General features: G+C 37.4%; 1 protein-coding gene across 1 annotated transcript in view; it reads left to right on the forward strand.

The window, feature by feature from the left end:
• LOC129277154 (protein eyes shut homolog) overlaps positions 1–17021 on the forward strand; it is a 60665-nt gene that overhangs the window by 28666 nt on the left and 14978 nt on the right. The window contains exons 10-20 of the mRNA XM_064110173.1: positions 1287–1502; positions 2048–2170; positions 3756–4089; positions 6405–7330; positions 8432–8635; positions 11960–12100; positions 12865–13081; positions 13322–13584; positions 13898–14101; positions 14624–15007; positions 15474–15701. Coding sequence (XP_063966243.1) covers positions 1287–1502; positions 2048–2170; positions 3756–4089; positions 6405–7330; positions 8432–8635; positions 11960–12100; positions 12865–13081; positions 13322–13584; positions 13898–14101; positions 14624–15007; positions 15474–15701 — 3240 coding nt within the window. The remainder of the gene's footprint in view (positions 1–1286; positions 1503–2047; positions 2171–3755; positions 4090–6404; positions 7331–8431; positions 8636–11959; positions 12101–12864; positions 13082–13321; positions 13585–13897; positions 14102–14623; positions 15008–15473; positions 15702–17021) is intronic.

Consider the following 17021-nt stretch of genomic DNA (forward strand, 5'->3'; position numbering starts at 1 on the left):
TCAAAATCAAGGTTTCCATGGTAGTTGCCATAATGGCAATGTTACATCAGTTGCAAGTCCTTTATGAAACAAGCCCTACATTGGCAGTTTATGGAAAGTCACAAACCTTGAGGACAGCAATTTGAAGCTCAAATCCACCTTGCAGTATCAATAAATGCCCTTTTAAAATAGTGTTATGATAGCATATATATAATACATGTCAGCGAAGCTTGCATCTATTTAGTATTCCTATGTTTGTTCTTGTTGATCTGTGTAAATTGAAGTGTTATGCTTCAGTGGTTCTTACTCATCTTGTATCAGAGGGTCTGATTTTTAATCTCACTACAGCACTATACTCTACTTGAATCTATTAGCATGACATCTGCCACTCCCCACCAAGAAGTTAAATGGGTACCTGGTACTAAACAAATGTCAGTGTATTTAGAATTAGCAATTTCAGCTACTTGACTGTTAATTAATTCCATGGGAGTCAAGCCTGTCCACACACCAGAGCATGGAGCAAGCCAAAAGGGATACCCTGGTCCCTGGGCAAAGAAATATCCCTTAAAAATGCACCCAGAGACCTCGCTATTGCGATCAACACCATTCAACCTTAAAGGACAAGTCCACCCCAACAAAAACTTGATTCGAATAAAAAGAGAAAAATTCAACAAGCATAACACTGAAAATTTCATCAAAATCGGATGTAAAATAAGAAAGTTATGACATTTTAAAGTTTTGCTTCATTTCACAAAAGAGTTATATGCACATCCCGGTCGGTATGCAAATGAGGGAACTGATGACATCACTCACTCACTATTTCTTTTGTATTTTATTATATGAATTATGAAATATTTTGATTTTCTCGTCATTGTCATGTGAAATGAAGTTTCATTCCTCCCTGAATACGTGGAATTCCATTATTCTAACATTTTGTGGTTCAGGCAAGGAGGTCCTAATCGTCAAATTCGTAAAAATTGAAATATTGTATAATTCAAACAATAAAAAACAAAAGAAATAGTGAGTGAGTGACATCATCGACTCTCTAATTTGGATGTAACTGGCTCGTTCATATAACTATTTTGTTAAAAATAAGCGAAACTTTGAAATGTCATAACTTTCTTATTTTACATCCGATTTTGATGAAATTTTCAGCATTGTGCTTGTCTGATTTTTCTCTATTGATTCAAATCAACATTTTTTTGGGGTGGACTTGACCTTTAAGGAGTCTGGGGGGATTCCTCCAACCCCCTATCCTCCCCTCCATTCTTCTAAGGCATCTAATAATTATGATTTTTTTTTTACAGGAAAGAACTGTTCCATCCCAAACTTCTGCATCCCTGACCAGTGCCAGAATGGAGCCACTTGCAATGACAACATAGAGGGATTCAACTGCACATGCCCACCAGGATTTGAAGGTCAACTATGCGAGACTGAAATCGATGAGTGTCTGAGTGACCCCTGTCGTAATGGCGCCATGTGTGTCGACCTTGTTGCTAGTTTTGACTGCAACTGCCTTCCAGGTGAGAATTTTTTTTTAATGTTTAACATGAAAAGTCATACACCAACTTGTTTTCAATATTATTTCCAGTATTTTTGTATCTTATTTACTTCCAAACAAATGGCATGTTGGTAACTTGTGTCATGTTAAGAAATGGAACCATGCATTATATTTGTCTGTAGCTAGCTGTTCTACAAGTAAAGTCCTTGAGCTAAGATGTTACTTTTTTTAGGAGATTGAAGAAGTATGAAGAATGGTCGAATAAAATATGAACATGAACTTGACTTTTTTTTCATTGAATAAAATGAGTAAACAGTTATGCCTATTGACATCAAAATTATATTGCATCATTTATGCAGATTTGAAAAGTTCATCTCCTAAAATTAGGAAAAATAAATAACATGCACAAAATTGTCAATTTTCCATGAATGCCAGTGCTTCATTTTAAAAATGATTTTATTTTACTGAAGACAATAGCTGATATTTTTAATTTTGTTAATCTTACTTGTAACACCTGAATGTGTTCGAATGACTAGATAACCTTTGACCTTTGTTTCAATGTCAAAGGTTACACTGGAGTTCAATGTGAGCTTGAGATAGATGAATGTGCCTCTGATCCTTGCTTTAATGGAGCGACTTGCAATGATTACCTCAACTACTGGAACTGTACATGCGCACCAGGATGGGAAGGTGAGACATTTTTTTTCTCATTCAGCTACCTCTCGACATACCTATGTAGAATATTCAATATTTTTGGATTTTTAAGCATGGCACACATTGGTATTAATAGTGCCTATTGCATTTTCATTTATTTGGTGCAAAATAAAAGAGCAATGTAGATAAAATACCTTGCTGAAGCCTGGGCCAGGAATCAAGCCCCGGACTACATCGCGTATTCGGTCGGAGTTGGCCACTCGGCTGTATCTACAGCCACAAGAATCAATTTTCATATGGGTCAGTGAAGTTAGGGAAGTCAGGAACTTGAAAAGCTAAAGACCATCAGAGCTGCTTTTAAGAGGAATTTGAATTAGCCAAGAGACAAAAACATGGAGACTGATAATAAAATGAAGGAAGAGACAGAGAGATAGAAAGAGATATACAAATGTAGGTATATCTAATATGAAGTGGAGTGGGGAAAACAGACAGGAGAAAATGAAACAGATGATGAATTGGAGAGAGAGATAGAGAGAGAGACATACAGTCAAAAGCAGGATGACATATAAATGTAGAGAAAGAGAGAGAGAGAGACATACAGGCACTCGGATGAACTAAATGGAGAGAGAGTTCCGAAATTATAAAACAAGGGATTAATTCCAAAAATTTATAGTTTTGAGGCATTGTGGAGGTAATTTAGATATCTGTCAGCACCTGTCTTCTCGCCTTCAATAAATGTGCCTAAGTTTGGTTGCATTGGCTTGAGCGTTGATTGATGGGGATTACCTGTGCTGAGTTTATTAGGATTATCAAGTGTTATTTTTGTTGCATGCATGCAATTGCTCTGAGCCTAAAATGGTATTTCCATTTGTTGTTGGGGCACAGTGGTATTTAGAACAATTTCCCCCCTAATTTGGCAGTTTAAAATTTGGCTTGGTGCATGGCTATGACCGGAGATGTGACTCTAATGTTTAGTTCCTGTGGAATAAATAACCTGTACTCGAATGAACTTAGCATAATGATTCATTGATCAGAATACATTAATGTGCATTGTCTTTTTTTATTCAAGAATTTTTTTTTATTTATCAGATTTAATTGGTTTCTTACCATCTATTGGTTAATATATGTCTTTACATTTACTATATCACTTAAAATCTTTGTGTCTTCATATAAAAAAAGAGAAAACTTCTCATAAAAAATGATGCATTCTATTTCTACCTTTCTTTCATCAAATTTTCATTTAATTTCTACTAAAGATATCCAAGTCCACGTAATGATGCACTTGCAGGATCACTCATAATCCTGTCTTATGTACACGTGTGGTAAACTTTCAGTGAAGCAATGTCATATTTTAATGAAAACTTTGATGAAAAAGTTATCGTGTTAAAATGCAAAGTTTGATGATATACAGTAAATGAATATGGTGGTCAGGTGCTCATGCTCAGGCACTTCAGCCATATTCCAGCATATTCATGAAAAATAAAGAAACAGTGAATTTCTTTGGCATGCATGTATAATAGCATCTTCCGGTTCCAGATCTGATTCAGTCTTTGCAAATCAAGATTACGTTCGGAAGTATCATTCTTTTTGTTCAATGTTTCTTTGGACATTCCTTTTACAGGGAGACGATGCGGCAGGAACATCGATGAGTGCGTCTCTGATCCTTGCCTCAACGAGGCAACATGTGAGGATCTAGTCAACGCGTATGTCTGTGACTGCGCACCAGGTTGGGAGGGCATTCACTGTGAGGGAGACATCGATGAGTGCTCTTTTGGCTTCTGCCAGAATGGAGCGACCTGCTTCCATGGCATCAACTCCTACACCTGTACGTGCCCCGATGGATGGCAGGGAAAGAACTGCTCAGTAGAGGTGGATGAATGCGCCTCTCAACCCTGTCTGAATGGAGCAACCTGTGAGGATGCTTTCCTCAGATATACCTGCTATTGCGCCGCTGGGTAAGTGTCATATGTACTTATGATTTGCGTATGTTGGATGGCAGGGGGAAAATTGTTAGGTAAAAGAATGCGCCTCGCAACCCTGTCTAAAGAAGCAACCCTTGAAGATGATTTCCCCAGCTAAATCACTGCTGGGTAAGTTGCCAGTGCTTCTTATATTTTGGAGTAATTTGCGTACAATGAATGTTAAGGGGGAAAACTGTTATGCAGAGGAGAGTAAATGCACCAGTTATAAGGTTCATTGTGAACAACTTTTGACAAGCACTTTCTGACACTTTCTTCTACTATTCAACAAAATCTATCTAAAACTAAAGATTGAAAGGTCATGAGCAAGTGGTTTATCATATCATAAATTATGTCATGTCCAGTTGCATCGCCTTTGAGTCATGCCTTAAGTTTTCAAAAAATTGGTGAAAAAGAAAAAAGGGGGTAATCATTCTTCAAAAATCACTTTGCTTGCCAAATTTTTGACATTGGGAAGGACGGTAGCAATTGTGTCCTGGGTTCAGGGTTAATTGGCTGTCACCTTAAGTGTGAGAGAAATTTGGGGCAAGATTTTTGTCAACTTGAGGGAAAAGGGGGAATAAAAACTAAAATGCTGAATTGAAAGACATGATCCATTAAGTACATCTATCTCCAACATATTAATCATAATTCTATTACCAGAATTAAATTTGATTAGTACACGGATATGATGGAGATTTTTTTTTACTCAAGCTTGTAAATCTTTCTTTTCAACAGTGTATTTTTTAATCAAGTTTGAATAAAATTTTTAAGACTTATGTTTATTTCTTTAAACTAAATACTTCTTTAAAATCTTAATATCATTCCAATGGTTAATAATTATCATGTATTTCATGTTAATTATGTTCTCTCTGAATTGTTATGTATTATCTTTATTTTCTCAATAAAAAATGATTTTTTTTTTTTCAAAAAGTCATAATTTTCATGCATTCATTTCAACTGATTTACCTCAGAGAAGTAATGAGAAAGAATAGACAGATCTCTTTTAATGTTTTCCTTGTATTAATACAAATGTATCCTTGAAAGAAAAAAAATTGGAAATTTGTTCAAATTCAGAGGCACCTATTTTTGTCCTCGAGAGTAAAACATGGAATTGTCATTAGATATATCTCAGCAATAACAATTACATTGTATTTTATAATATCAGGACAGGGGAAAAATAACCTGAGCCCTGTGACTTGGAGCTTAGCAATTGATTATTTTTCTGATTTTTGCAATTGATGATATATAAGCATCAGTACAATCAATCATTTAAAATGTTCCCAATGATCAGTAACTATGCAGGGCCCTGAAGATTAATTGACCAAGGATGATCTAAGGAGACAGTTTGAAGGGTGACATTTTCAGAAGTGTCAAGTTATAGTTCTTTTTTCTTGATCAACTTTTGAACCCAATCAAAATATTTATAGGAACAGGAACCAACCAGCAAAATGCATTTGGTGTTTGTTATATCACCAAGGTTAAACACATTAATATGCAAGAAGAAATGCAACATCATTGCACTGTAAATCTACTGCAGAAAAATAGAAAGGCTCAAGGGAAGGTGGGGAAGTAGAAGCGAGAGAAAATGTGGACATCATGGAAAATGTGTCATACATATAATGGCACTTCAACATCCTTCCATTGCCCCTCAAGCAAGGTCTTATGCCCCTGAATGCCCCTTGGGTGTTTTGTCCGTTGTCACATACCTTTCAAGAGCATCTTCAAGTACTGTTCCTTTGAGAAAGGGGTAATGATATGCACCCTTCTGATCTATTCTTAGATTCTGGGTTTGTGTGTCTGGTGTCAAGGGTACCATTGAAATGTTTCAGTGTTGAATGATCGTAGTTATCTCTTAAATGTGAGATATCTGCAAAATATGAGTGTTTTGTATCAAGAGCATCGCATAATTGTTTACTTGTTCTCTCTCAGGGTACATGAGGATGTTTAAACAGGTGTCAACCATGAAATTGCAGCAAGATTTTGGCAAATTCATGTTGGATATGCATATTCCATGGAAATGTATATCCCCTCCCAAAATTCTTTAACTTGAATATGGAACCAGCATTTCACTCTCTTGAAAGAGAAGAAAATCAAGGGGGAAACATTTGAAGCAATAAAGATGTGTATTTTTACTTATTAATTGCAATAGAATTATTTCATTTGAATGCTCAGAGAAGCAATTTTCCCCCTTCTTTTTTATTACAATAACCTGGAAGAATGAACAGGAAAATAATTAATTCCTTATGTCTATACATGTTTTCGAAGGAGCTTCTATGATTATCCGCTGCTGTAATTTGTTTTCTTATCAGGTTTACTGGAGTGCACTGTCAAGTGGATATTAATGAATGTGCCTCTGATCCTTGCCTGAACGCTGGAACCTGCATCGATGAGGTCAATGGCTACCGCTGCGAATGCCTACCTATCTGGTCAGGGATCAACTGCCAGGTGGAACGTGATGAATGTGAATCAAATCCTTGCAGGAATGGAGCGACTTGCAATGATCTCGTTGGCTTTTACACCTGCGACTGCGCTCCTGGTTTTGAAGGCGTGAACTGTGAAGGGAATGTGGACGAGTGCGCCAGTTCTCCTTGTCGGAATGGCGCTATTTGCTTGGATAGTGCCAACCGCTTCTCCTGCCGATGTGCACCCGGGTTTATGGGAGTTCTCTGCGAGGTGGAGATCAACGAGTGCCTGTCTGGGCCATGTGTCAATGGTGCCACCTGCCATGACCTTGTCAACATGTTTGTCTGCGATTGTCCTTTGGGATACGCTGGGATCTTCTGCTCTCAAGACAAAGATGAATGTGCCTCACAACCTTGCCTTAATGGAGCAACCTGTATTGACTTCTTCAACCGCTATGAGTGTGAGTGTGCACCAGGTTTCGAAGGAACATTCTGCGAGACGGACATAGACGAATGCATTGTTAACAACCAGTGCCAAAATGGTGCAACGTGTGTTGATGGTATCAACAGCCATACCTGCGTTTGTGGACAGGGATTTGAAGGCACCTTTTGTGAACAAGATATCAATGAGTGTCTTTCATCCCCTTGTGCCTTTGGAGGGCAGTGTAATGACCTTCCTGGAGCATTCTCCTGTGACTGTCCTCCAAATTTTACGGGAGTGCAATGTGAAATGGATGTGAATGAGTGCCTTCTACACAATGGAGGATGCCACCCTACACAAACCAGAGTGTGTAACAACACCTTTGGAGGATTTCAATGCTTGTGCAGTCCAGGTAAAAGCTTCAATTTAAAAAAATTGGGTGAAGAAGAAAAGAGGGGAGTTTGAAACTAGATGTGACAGACAATAGAAGAGCCTTGATAAATGAAGTTGATAAACGAGATTGGATTTATAGTCAGTTCCATTGCCTTTTATCCGACTTGCACTTCAAATCATGACATTTTTGCAATTCATATGACTGATTTCACATCCTTGTACTGGATGCAACGATGCACTAGCTTTGGTTTTAAGGAAAACATTCTTTACTCTTGTTGTGAAAGAAAATATTACTCTTCTTTTAGATTCCATACAAGATATCCATATAAATGTAGGTATTTAGCTATTTAGGGAAGGATGTTAAAGGAGAATGAAACCCTTGAAACTAGCTGAATCCATATCAAAGAGAAAAATCAAAGAAACATATTGTTGAAAGTTTGAGGAAGATTGAATGAATAATAAGAAAGTTATGAGCATTTGAATATTGAGATCACTAGTGCCATGTAGATCCTCCCATCGGCAATGCGATCAAGATCTGTGATATCACACACGTACAACTCCCTCATTACTTTAGTACTTATTTCACTTATATTCTCACTTTTATAGAGTCTATCACAAGGTTAGGTGTTTTCTTTATGAGATGACAAGTACAGAGGTTTCACAACATTATATCATTGATGAATCGTTTGTCATATGATTAGAATGAGCAAAAAGAGATGTTTTGGGGTATATTTTCAGTGTCCGAATGGGAGAGTTGTACGTGTGTGACATCACAGATCTTGGTCGCATTGCCAATGGGAGGATCTCCATAGCATTAGTGATCTCGACATTCAAATGCTCATAACTCTTTTATTGCTAGTCCTATTTTACTCAAAGTTTTGTTGATCTTATTCTTTGATTTTTCTGCTTTCACAAAAGCTAACTTGCTCCAAGAGTTTCATTCTCCTTTAAAGTATGTCTTCCATTCTAAATTCCATACGAGATGACTGTTATCTACATGTAGTCTGAAAGATGATAGGTTATTAGGGTACATCATTGTTGCTATATGCTATAATTAAGAGAGAGCAATAGGTGTGACAAATATTTAATCTTTTTAAGAATATTGTCCCTTTTTTGAAAGGTTTTGAAGGAGAAATCTGTGACATTGACATCAACGAGTGTGCCAGCAACCCCTGCCTCTTTGGAGGGGCCTGTGTGGATGGTCCTAATTCCTATTCCTGCCGATGTGGATCAGACTTCATCGGAAGCCAGTGCCAGGCCTTGGTCAGGCAGTGTAACTTCAATCCTTGTGGATTCAATTCTGTCTGTGTGGAAACTCCCTCGGGTATGTCTTAACTTCAAGCTTTTAACTGTGGGAAGGGAAAGGTAGCATCATGGATATAACAGAGCTGACAACAATTAAGAAACAACATAATTTTTGTGATTTTCATCCCAAACTATTCCATTATGCTTTTGATCGTAATTATTTTGCTTTTGAGGTAGAATAGGTATGTATACATTTAATACACACATAGTATTAGTAATGCATTGCGCCATTGTAAAATTTGCTTGCCTGACAAGGCAAGCTAGTGCTTCACAAAAGAAATGTACATGTAGCACCCTAGATAAATATACCTGACAACCATCATGTAGGGTTGGATAACTTGGCATTTATGAGCATTGTGCTTCTGTTCCATACCTCTTCTAAGAAATTTATAATAGTGCATGGCATGCACTTTTATCACAAAATTATGACTTTTGAGCTGCTGGATTACCACTTTTTGTCTCACCTGCATAGCAGAGTGAGACTATAGGCGCCGCTTTTCCGACGGCGGCGACGGCGGCGGCGGCGTCAACACCAAATCTTAACCTGAGGTTAAGTTTTTGAAATGACAGCATAACTTAGAAAGTATATGGACCTAGTTGATGAAACTTGGCCATAAGGTTAATCAAGTATTACTGAACATCCTGCCTGAGTTTCATGTCACATGACCAAGGTCAAAGGTCAAAGGTCATTTAGGGTCAATGAACTTAGACCATGTTGGGGGAATCAACATCAAAATCTTAACCTAAGGTTAAGTTTTTGAAATGTCATCATAAATTAGAAAATATATGGACCTAGTTCATGAAACTTATACATAAGGTTAATCAAGTATCACTGAACATCCTGCATGAGTTTCACGACACATGACCAAGGTCAAAGGTCATTTAGGGTCAATGAACTTTGGCCGAATCGGGGGTATCTGTTGAATTACCATCATAACTTTGAAAGTTTATGGATCTGATTCATGAAACTTGGACATAATAGTAATCAAGTATTACTGAACATCCTGTGCAAGTTTCAGGTCACATGATCAAGGTCAAAGGTCATTTAGGGTCAATGAACTTTGGCCAAATTGGGGTATTTGTTGAATTACAGCCATAAATTTGAAAGTGTGTTGGTCTAGTTCATAAAACTTGGACATAAGAGTAATCAAGTATCACTGAACATCCTGTGCGAGTTTCAGGTCACATGATCAAGGTCAAAGGTCATGTAAGGTCAAAGAACTTTGGCCACGTTGGGGGTATTTGTTGAATTGCCATCATATCTCTATAAGTGTATTGGTCTAATTCATAAAACGTGGAAATATGAGTAACCAAGTATCACTGAACATCTTGTGCGAGTTATAGTAGTTTTCAAAATCAGCACTGCTGCTATATTGAATCGCGTGATGCAGGTGAGACGGCCAGAGGCATTCCACTTGTTCTATTAAAGGTTGTCAGCTCTGATTTAATCCATAGGAATTGCAGAACTTTTGTGAGGACTAAATTAATCATCTTTAGTCCTCAAATTGGCAATGACTATTTTTTTCCATCACTCAGTATGAGAAACTAAATAAAGATGCAACACAGACCAAAGTTATCTATATTTTTAGAATGTAATTGGAAATTCAGTTTCTTTAAATTACCAATTTCTTGTGTACATGTAAATGGTGATTAGATCACGTTCGGTTTGTTGCTAATTTGGAGAGTGTGGTGATTAATGACAATTAGACTGTTATTAATTAATTTGGAGGAGGAACTTTGATGTTAGTTCATGACCCTCAGGCTTTTAAAGGAGAGTGCTTTTAACTTCTCAGCTAATCATTTTTTAACTTGATACATTTACCTTAATGCCACAGAACCACAAACAAATATTAAGTCCATAATTGTCCTTGATCAATTTTTTGACAGTCTACATGTATGTATTCACATTGGCACCATAGTATTTTTTTTCAGTACATGCCAATCTTGTATTTTGTGTGAAAAATTTTGGTCAGATGTGCATCCTGCATAAGAACTGATGTTATTTGCTGCTTTCTTCTTTTTTTTTGGGGGGGGGTGTTAAATTTTTTGATATTCTTTGTCATTTTTGTCTCACCTGCGAAGCAGAGTGAGACTATAGGTGCCACTTTTCTGATGGCGGCGGCGTCAACACCAAATCTTAACCGAAGGTTAAGTTTTTGAAATGACAGCATAACTTGGAAAGTATAAGGACCTAGTTCTTGAAACTTGGCCAAAGGTTAATCAAGTATTACTGAACATCCTGCCTGAGTTTCAGGTCACATGACCAAGGTCAAAGGTCATTTAGGGTCAATGAACTGAGACCTTGTTGGGGGAATCAACATCAAAATCTTAGCCTAAGGTTAAGTTTTTGAAATGTCATCATAACTTGGAAAATGTATGGACCTAGTTCAGGAAACTCGGACATAAGATTAATCAAGTATTACTGAACATCCTGCTTGAGTTTCACGTCACATGACCAAGGTCAAAGGTCATTTAGGGTCAATGAACTTTGGCCAAATTGGGGTTATCTGTTGAATTACCATCATAACTTTGAAAGTTTGGATCTGATTCATGAAACTTGGACATAATAGTAATCAAGTACATGTATCACTAAACATCCTGTGCAAGTTTCAGGTCACATGATTAAAGGTCAAAGGTCATTTAATGTCAATGAACTTTGGCCAAGTTGGGGGTATTTGTTGAATTACCGTCATAACTTTGAAAGTTTATTGGTCTAGTTCATAAAACTTGGACATAACTTGGACATAAGAGTAATCAAGTATCACTGAACATCCTGTGCTAATTTCAGGTCACATGACCAACGTCAAAAGTCAATGAACTTTGGCCATAATGGGGGTATATGTTGAATTACCATCATAACTTTTAAAGTTTATAGATGTGATTCATGAAACTTGGACATAAGAGTAATCAAGTATCACTGAACATCTCGTGCGAGTTTCAGGTCATATGACGAAAGTCAAAGGTCATTTAAGGTTTTTGAACTTTGTCCATTTAGAGGTAACTATTAGATTGCTGTCATAAATTTCAAAGTATATAGATATCGTGTATAAAATGTGGATATACATGTAGGGGTGATCAAATATCACTGACAAGTTTTAGGTCACATGATCAAGGTCAAATATCAATGAACGTAGTATTGTATCATTATATGAATAGTGTTTTTTGTGAATAATTATTTTATAGTAGATTTCAAAGTCAGCACTGCTGCTATATTGAATCGTGTGATGCAGGTGAGACTGCCAGAGGCATTCCACTTGTTTTTATTAAAATCCTGAAATGTGAGGATTTCAGATCAATAAACTCTGAATTTCATTTCAAGTTTGTTCCCTTTCTGTTACCCTAGGGGGTTATACATGTTATTGTCAGCCAGGATACCACGGCACAGACTGTATGATGGAGATCAATGAATGTAACTCGGACCCCTGTATGAATGGCGCCCTCTGTACAGATCAAGTCAACGGCTACAATTGTTCATGTACTCCAGGTGAATGGATTAGTTATTTGTACAGTCAGTTGCATGGACACCCGAAAATATGCCAGCTTCCCTTGCCAGAATGGGGGCTACTGTACAGAACCCATGGTCAAATCTTATGATTGCCAGTGTATACCAAGATTGGAGGGAATAAACTGTGAGATCAGCATCGACGAGTGCTCCCTCCTAACTCCATACCAGCATTACGAGATATGTGTGGATGGGATATTGTGTACTTGGATAAAGAATTATGTATTAAACTGTGTGAAAAGGAACCCATTCAATTGTAATAAATGTTTAGGTTATGATAAAGAGCTAAATGAGTTGAGTTGTGAATTTATATTCACAATGAATCAATATTTATTCATATTTTCTTCTGTAATTTTTATATGGGAGGGTTGGGTTGATGGAGTCTACACCACATAGAGAAGAGTTAGTCTGCTGTGCAAACCCTTCACTCGAGTAAAGGGGCCTGAATTGCAGCCTACCCATGCCTTGTGTACTGAAACAGCAAGTTTTGTATGTGCTAGTCTTTGCATGGAGACACCCTTGTTGATCAAAGTTTCAATCAGGGTCTGTAACTGCAGACTAGAGTAGAGTGGAGAAAGGGGGTGAGGGTGATCTCTTTGAGTTGGAGCTAAATCCAGCACCCATTGTAGTCAGGGACTAAACCGGATTTAAAACCTGGATGACTGAAACAATTTAAATATAATTTTGCAGGCAGTAAAATATAATGTTGAACTTTGATGCATACTGTATTTTCTATGAATTTGTAGGTTATGAGGGTATAAACTGCCAAATTGACACCCCAGAATGTGCCAGCTTTCCTTGCCAGAACGGGGGCTACTGTACAGAGCCCTCAGTCAATGCCTATGATTGCCAGTGTATACCAGGATTTGAGGGAATAAACTGCGAGATCAACATAGACGAGTGCTCCCTCTTTAATCCATGCCAGCATTACCAGATCTGTGTGGATGGGATCAACAGCTTCCGGTGAGTGCGAATGGATTAGAAATTGGGTCAAGGGATTAAACAGGCAACACATGATTACATGCTATTTGAGCAATCTCGATATATCTGACTGATTTGTATACATTCTGATGCTCGCATATGAAGATGATGATGATGAGCACATTCACAAATGAAAAGAATCGAAATTAATATCAAAGTAAATTTTTTTTAAGTTTCCCTTGGAAGGGCTAACCATTCTTTATTCCGTCTTGTGCCACACAGATGCCAGTGTCCCAATGGATTTGAAGGCCCTTTGTGTGAGTTCACCATCAATTCTTGCTTCAGCAATCCTTGTGTCAATGGAGCAACCTGTGTGGATGGTATATACCGCTACGACTGTGTCTGCCCTTACGGTTACACTGGAGTCAATTGTCAAATTGACACCGATGTGTGCGACCCGCAGCCTTGCTTCCATGGTGGTACGTGTGTCAGGTTTCCGAGCAACGGATTGGACTTCACATGTCAGTGTAAGGCAGGATTTACAGGTAAATGTTTTTAGTTTTGGCCATTCCCATTTTCAATCTTTTCTGCTGTTTATCAAATCATATTGTGAGATTGAGTTTTTCCTGGTTTTTTTTTTTATTTTTTTTTACTTTTCTCTTCTTTTTTTTGTTAGTATTTTTTTCATGGATGATGCATCTTTGGCTGTATTAAAGATTCAACATTACTTCAATTTTTCATATAAAGCAAAGGTTTCCAATCACGCACAAAATATAGTGGTCTATTTGATAACTGTATGAGTAGTGCTGATGCAACTAAAGCTCTAACTTTGGCTATTGATATTTTGAATGTTTACAGGTCCTCGATGTGAGGGAGACATTTACGATTGTCTGTCGGACCCCTGCCAGAATAATGGAACATGCGTAGAGAACACCAATGGGATATCGGGGTTCACGTGTGAATGCCAACCAGGATACGTGGGTCATTTCTGTCAGGAGATCTTTGTTCCGTGTTCATCAGACCCATGTATGAACGGTGCCACATGTCAAAATACAACTAGAGGTAGGAAATTAAGAGTGAAATATTTGGATGAATTGATAAAGTGATGAAAAAATATGGAAATAGGAAAACCTATATTTCATGTACTGTAATAATGATAACTTGATTTACATAGCACTTTTTACAGGGGCTTCAAGGCCAAGTTGTGATTACCCTGGGTTAGCTAGAGCTGGCGATTTACTAGCATGTACCAAATGCAATTATCATATATTTTATATCAGCTTGTTTAAGTTAAAACTGTAGGAATAGGTTTAAGATCAAAATAGTCCTGTTTCTCCTTACTGGCTATCAATAGAAGTACATTGACGTACAGTGAGTAAGAAAGGCAAATAATGTTATCAAGTATTTGAAATTTTGTGATCTGAATTAGTAGGGCAAAACTAATTTTTTATTAGTCCTGATCACAAGTCGAAAAAGTGAAATATTGTAAGTTACTTCATGACAACTTAAAGCAATAGTGTGTTAATGCTCTCGTGGCATACAGGCGATGAATTATAAAGTTTGTATAAACTGTCTCACCTACAGGCTTTGAATGCATTTGTCAGTCTGGCTGGACCGGCATGGTGTGTTCAGACGATGTGAACGAATGCATCACATCCCCTTGTGAGAACACAGGCGTCTGTAACAACATGAGAGGGTCCTACCAGTGCATCTGCGGCCCGTACTGGAGCGGGGTCCACTGCCAGAATGATGTCTTAGAGTGTTCCACCATCCCTCCCATCTGCCAGAATGGGGGCTTATGCAAGGAGCAGCCAGGGGCGGGCCCGGTGTGCGAGTGCATAGTAGGCTTTGAGGGTCCTACCTGCGATATGGAAGTAGATGAATGCACGTCGGGGCCGTGTGTGAATGGCGCTACCTGTCATGACTTGGTGGGGAGCTTTTTCTGTGAATGTGTCCCAGGTTATGAAGGTGAATATTACTGTGTAGCTATTGATCTCATTCAAGATTTTTCATACTATTTGTTCACTTAAGCTGAACAGAGTAGTAGACAAGAGAATGTTTGTATTGGAATGGAAATGCTTTTAATACCGTATTCATATATATCTATATTTATTAGGATTTTGTTTCTGATTGTTAATTCATTTGAAATGAGTTATCTACATTTGACTACATGACTATATTTCTAAAAGGGGAAATTTCAAAGTCTGCTTTCAAACTGTATTATAGTTTGCATTTTCAATACATAGTAACTCTAACGTTTGAAGATATATGAAGTTGGATAATTATGAAGTCGATGGTAATAAAAAATGATTATAATCATCAAAATTAAAACCTTGTTGCATTTGATTACATTCACACAATCTCAAAGCTTATGATGACAAAATGTTATAAAGATTGAATTATCACTTCCATTTTCAAACTTTGACATTTTTAGGATCCTTATGCCAGATTGACATTAATGAATGTGAGAGTTCTCCATGTCAGAACAATGCAACTTGTATTGACCTTGTCAATAGCTATGTGTGTACCTGCATCGATGGTTTCAATGGCACAAACTGTGGATCTGAGTTGGATGAATGCTCCTCCAATCCCTGCAGTAATGGAGGAACTTGTATCAATATGATCAATGGATATACTTGTGATTGCGCTCCAGGTTTTCAAGGTACATCTATAAGTATCTTTCAGGAGGGGCGGTTAAAAAAGATGACTTCATTGGTTATAATTTTCAAAATAAATTTTCATTCTGGGGAAATAGTTTTTATACCAAATTGATTTGAGCTTAAAACTGATCATATTGGTGTTTCATAGAAATCAATCATTATGCAATGAAATCAATTTCGAGGTCTTGAGATTTGTCTTATTCTTAAAGTTGATAGACCTGCCCCAACCCCTCCCCACTGCCTTATAATTGTGATCAAATGTGTGAAACTTGAATATTGAATGTTCGAACCTGTCATTTGGGCCAGAATGTATGAAGTTTTAAATCTCTATATCAAGCAATAATGACTACACTTTTAACTTATATCAATACTTAAAACCAATCAATTAAAAATAAGAAAAATAGAACAATCAGGAGTATGATGTTGTTTGAAGGTTTGCATGGTGGTATGTACAATCGCTGATGTGGTTTACGGTACACCATGTGAAGTGTTGTAGAAACAGTGGATAGGAGAAGAGAAGAAATGGATAGGCGAGAAAGTGGAGATTTGAGAGTAGAGTATTCTTTCTTGAAAGTAGTCCTGAAAAGGACTGTAAACCAGGAAAGATTGATGAGTTGAGAACAGCTTGAGTAGTAGAAACGTCGAGTCTCTCTACTACTCATCATCTCTACTCGCCGACTCAAGCCAGCATCTCCTCACTAGCTCTACTACTCAAGCTGTTCTCAACTCATCAATCTTTCCTGGTTTACAGTCCTTTTCAGGACTACTTTCAAGAAAGATTACTCTACTCTCAAATCTCCACTTTCTCGCCTATCCATTTCTTCTCTTCTCCTATCCACTGTTTCTACAACACTTCACATGGTGTACCGTAAACCACATCAGCAATCAGGAGTATGTATACCAAAACTCATTTGGTGATATTCTCATAATCAAACCTGATTTATAGTAGCAGGAATCATCATGTTCTCCCAACAATTGTAAAATAAGTGACCAGAATGGTTAGACGATTTTTCCATACTACGGTAGCCAGCATGTAACGGTAGCTCATAACCATTTCATGAATACCACTATGCAGTTTTAAGGCGACCGCACACCTTACGATTGGTCTGCGACCCGATTTCAGAATAAAATGAAGTAGAATTTGATGCTACTTTTGAGACTTGGAATATCTTACTGTGTAATGATCTAAATCATTGTACGAATACCTATGTTCAAATCTGTGACTATGCTATCATCCTTCTTAGAATAAAAACAAATTTAATATCTAGTCGTAATGATGTCATAGCAGTCGTACAATTGGCTACGATTTGAAACTAATTTGG

This window comes from Lytechinus pictus, chromosome 15, assembly GCF_037042905.1.
Source record: "Lytechinus pictus isolate F3 Inbred chromosome 15, Lp3.0, whole genome shotgun sequence".
In the NCBI taxonomy this organism is placed as follows: domain Eukaryota; kingdom Metazoa; phylum Echinodermata; class Echinoidea; order Temnopleuroida; family Toxopneustidae; genus Lytechinus; species Lytechinus pictus.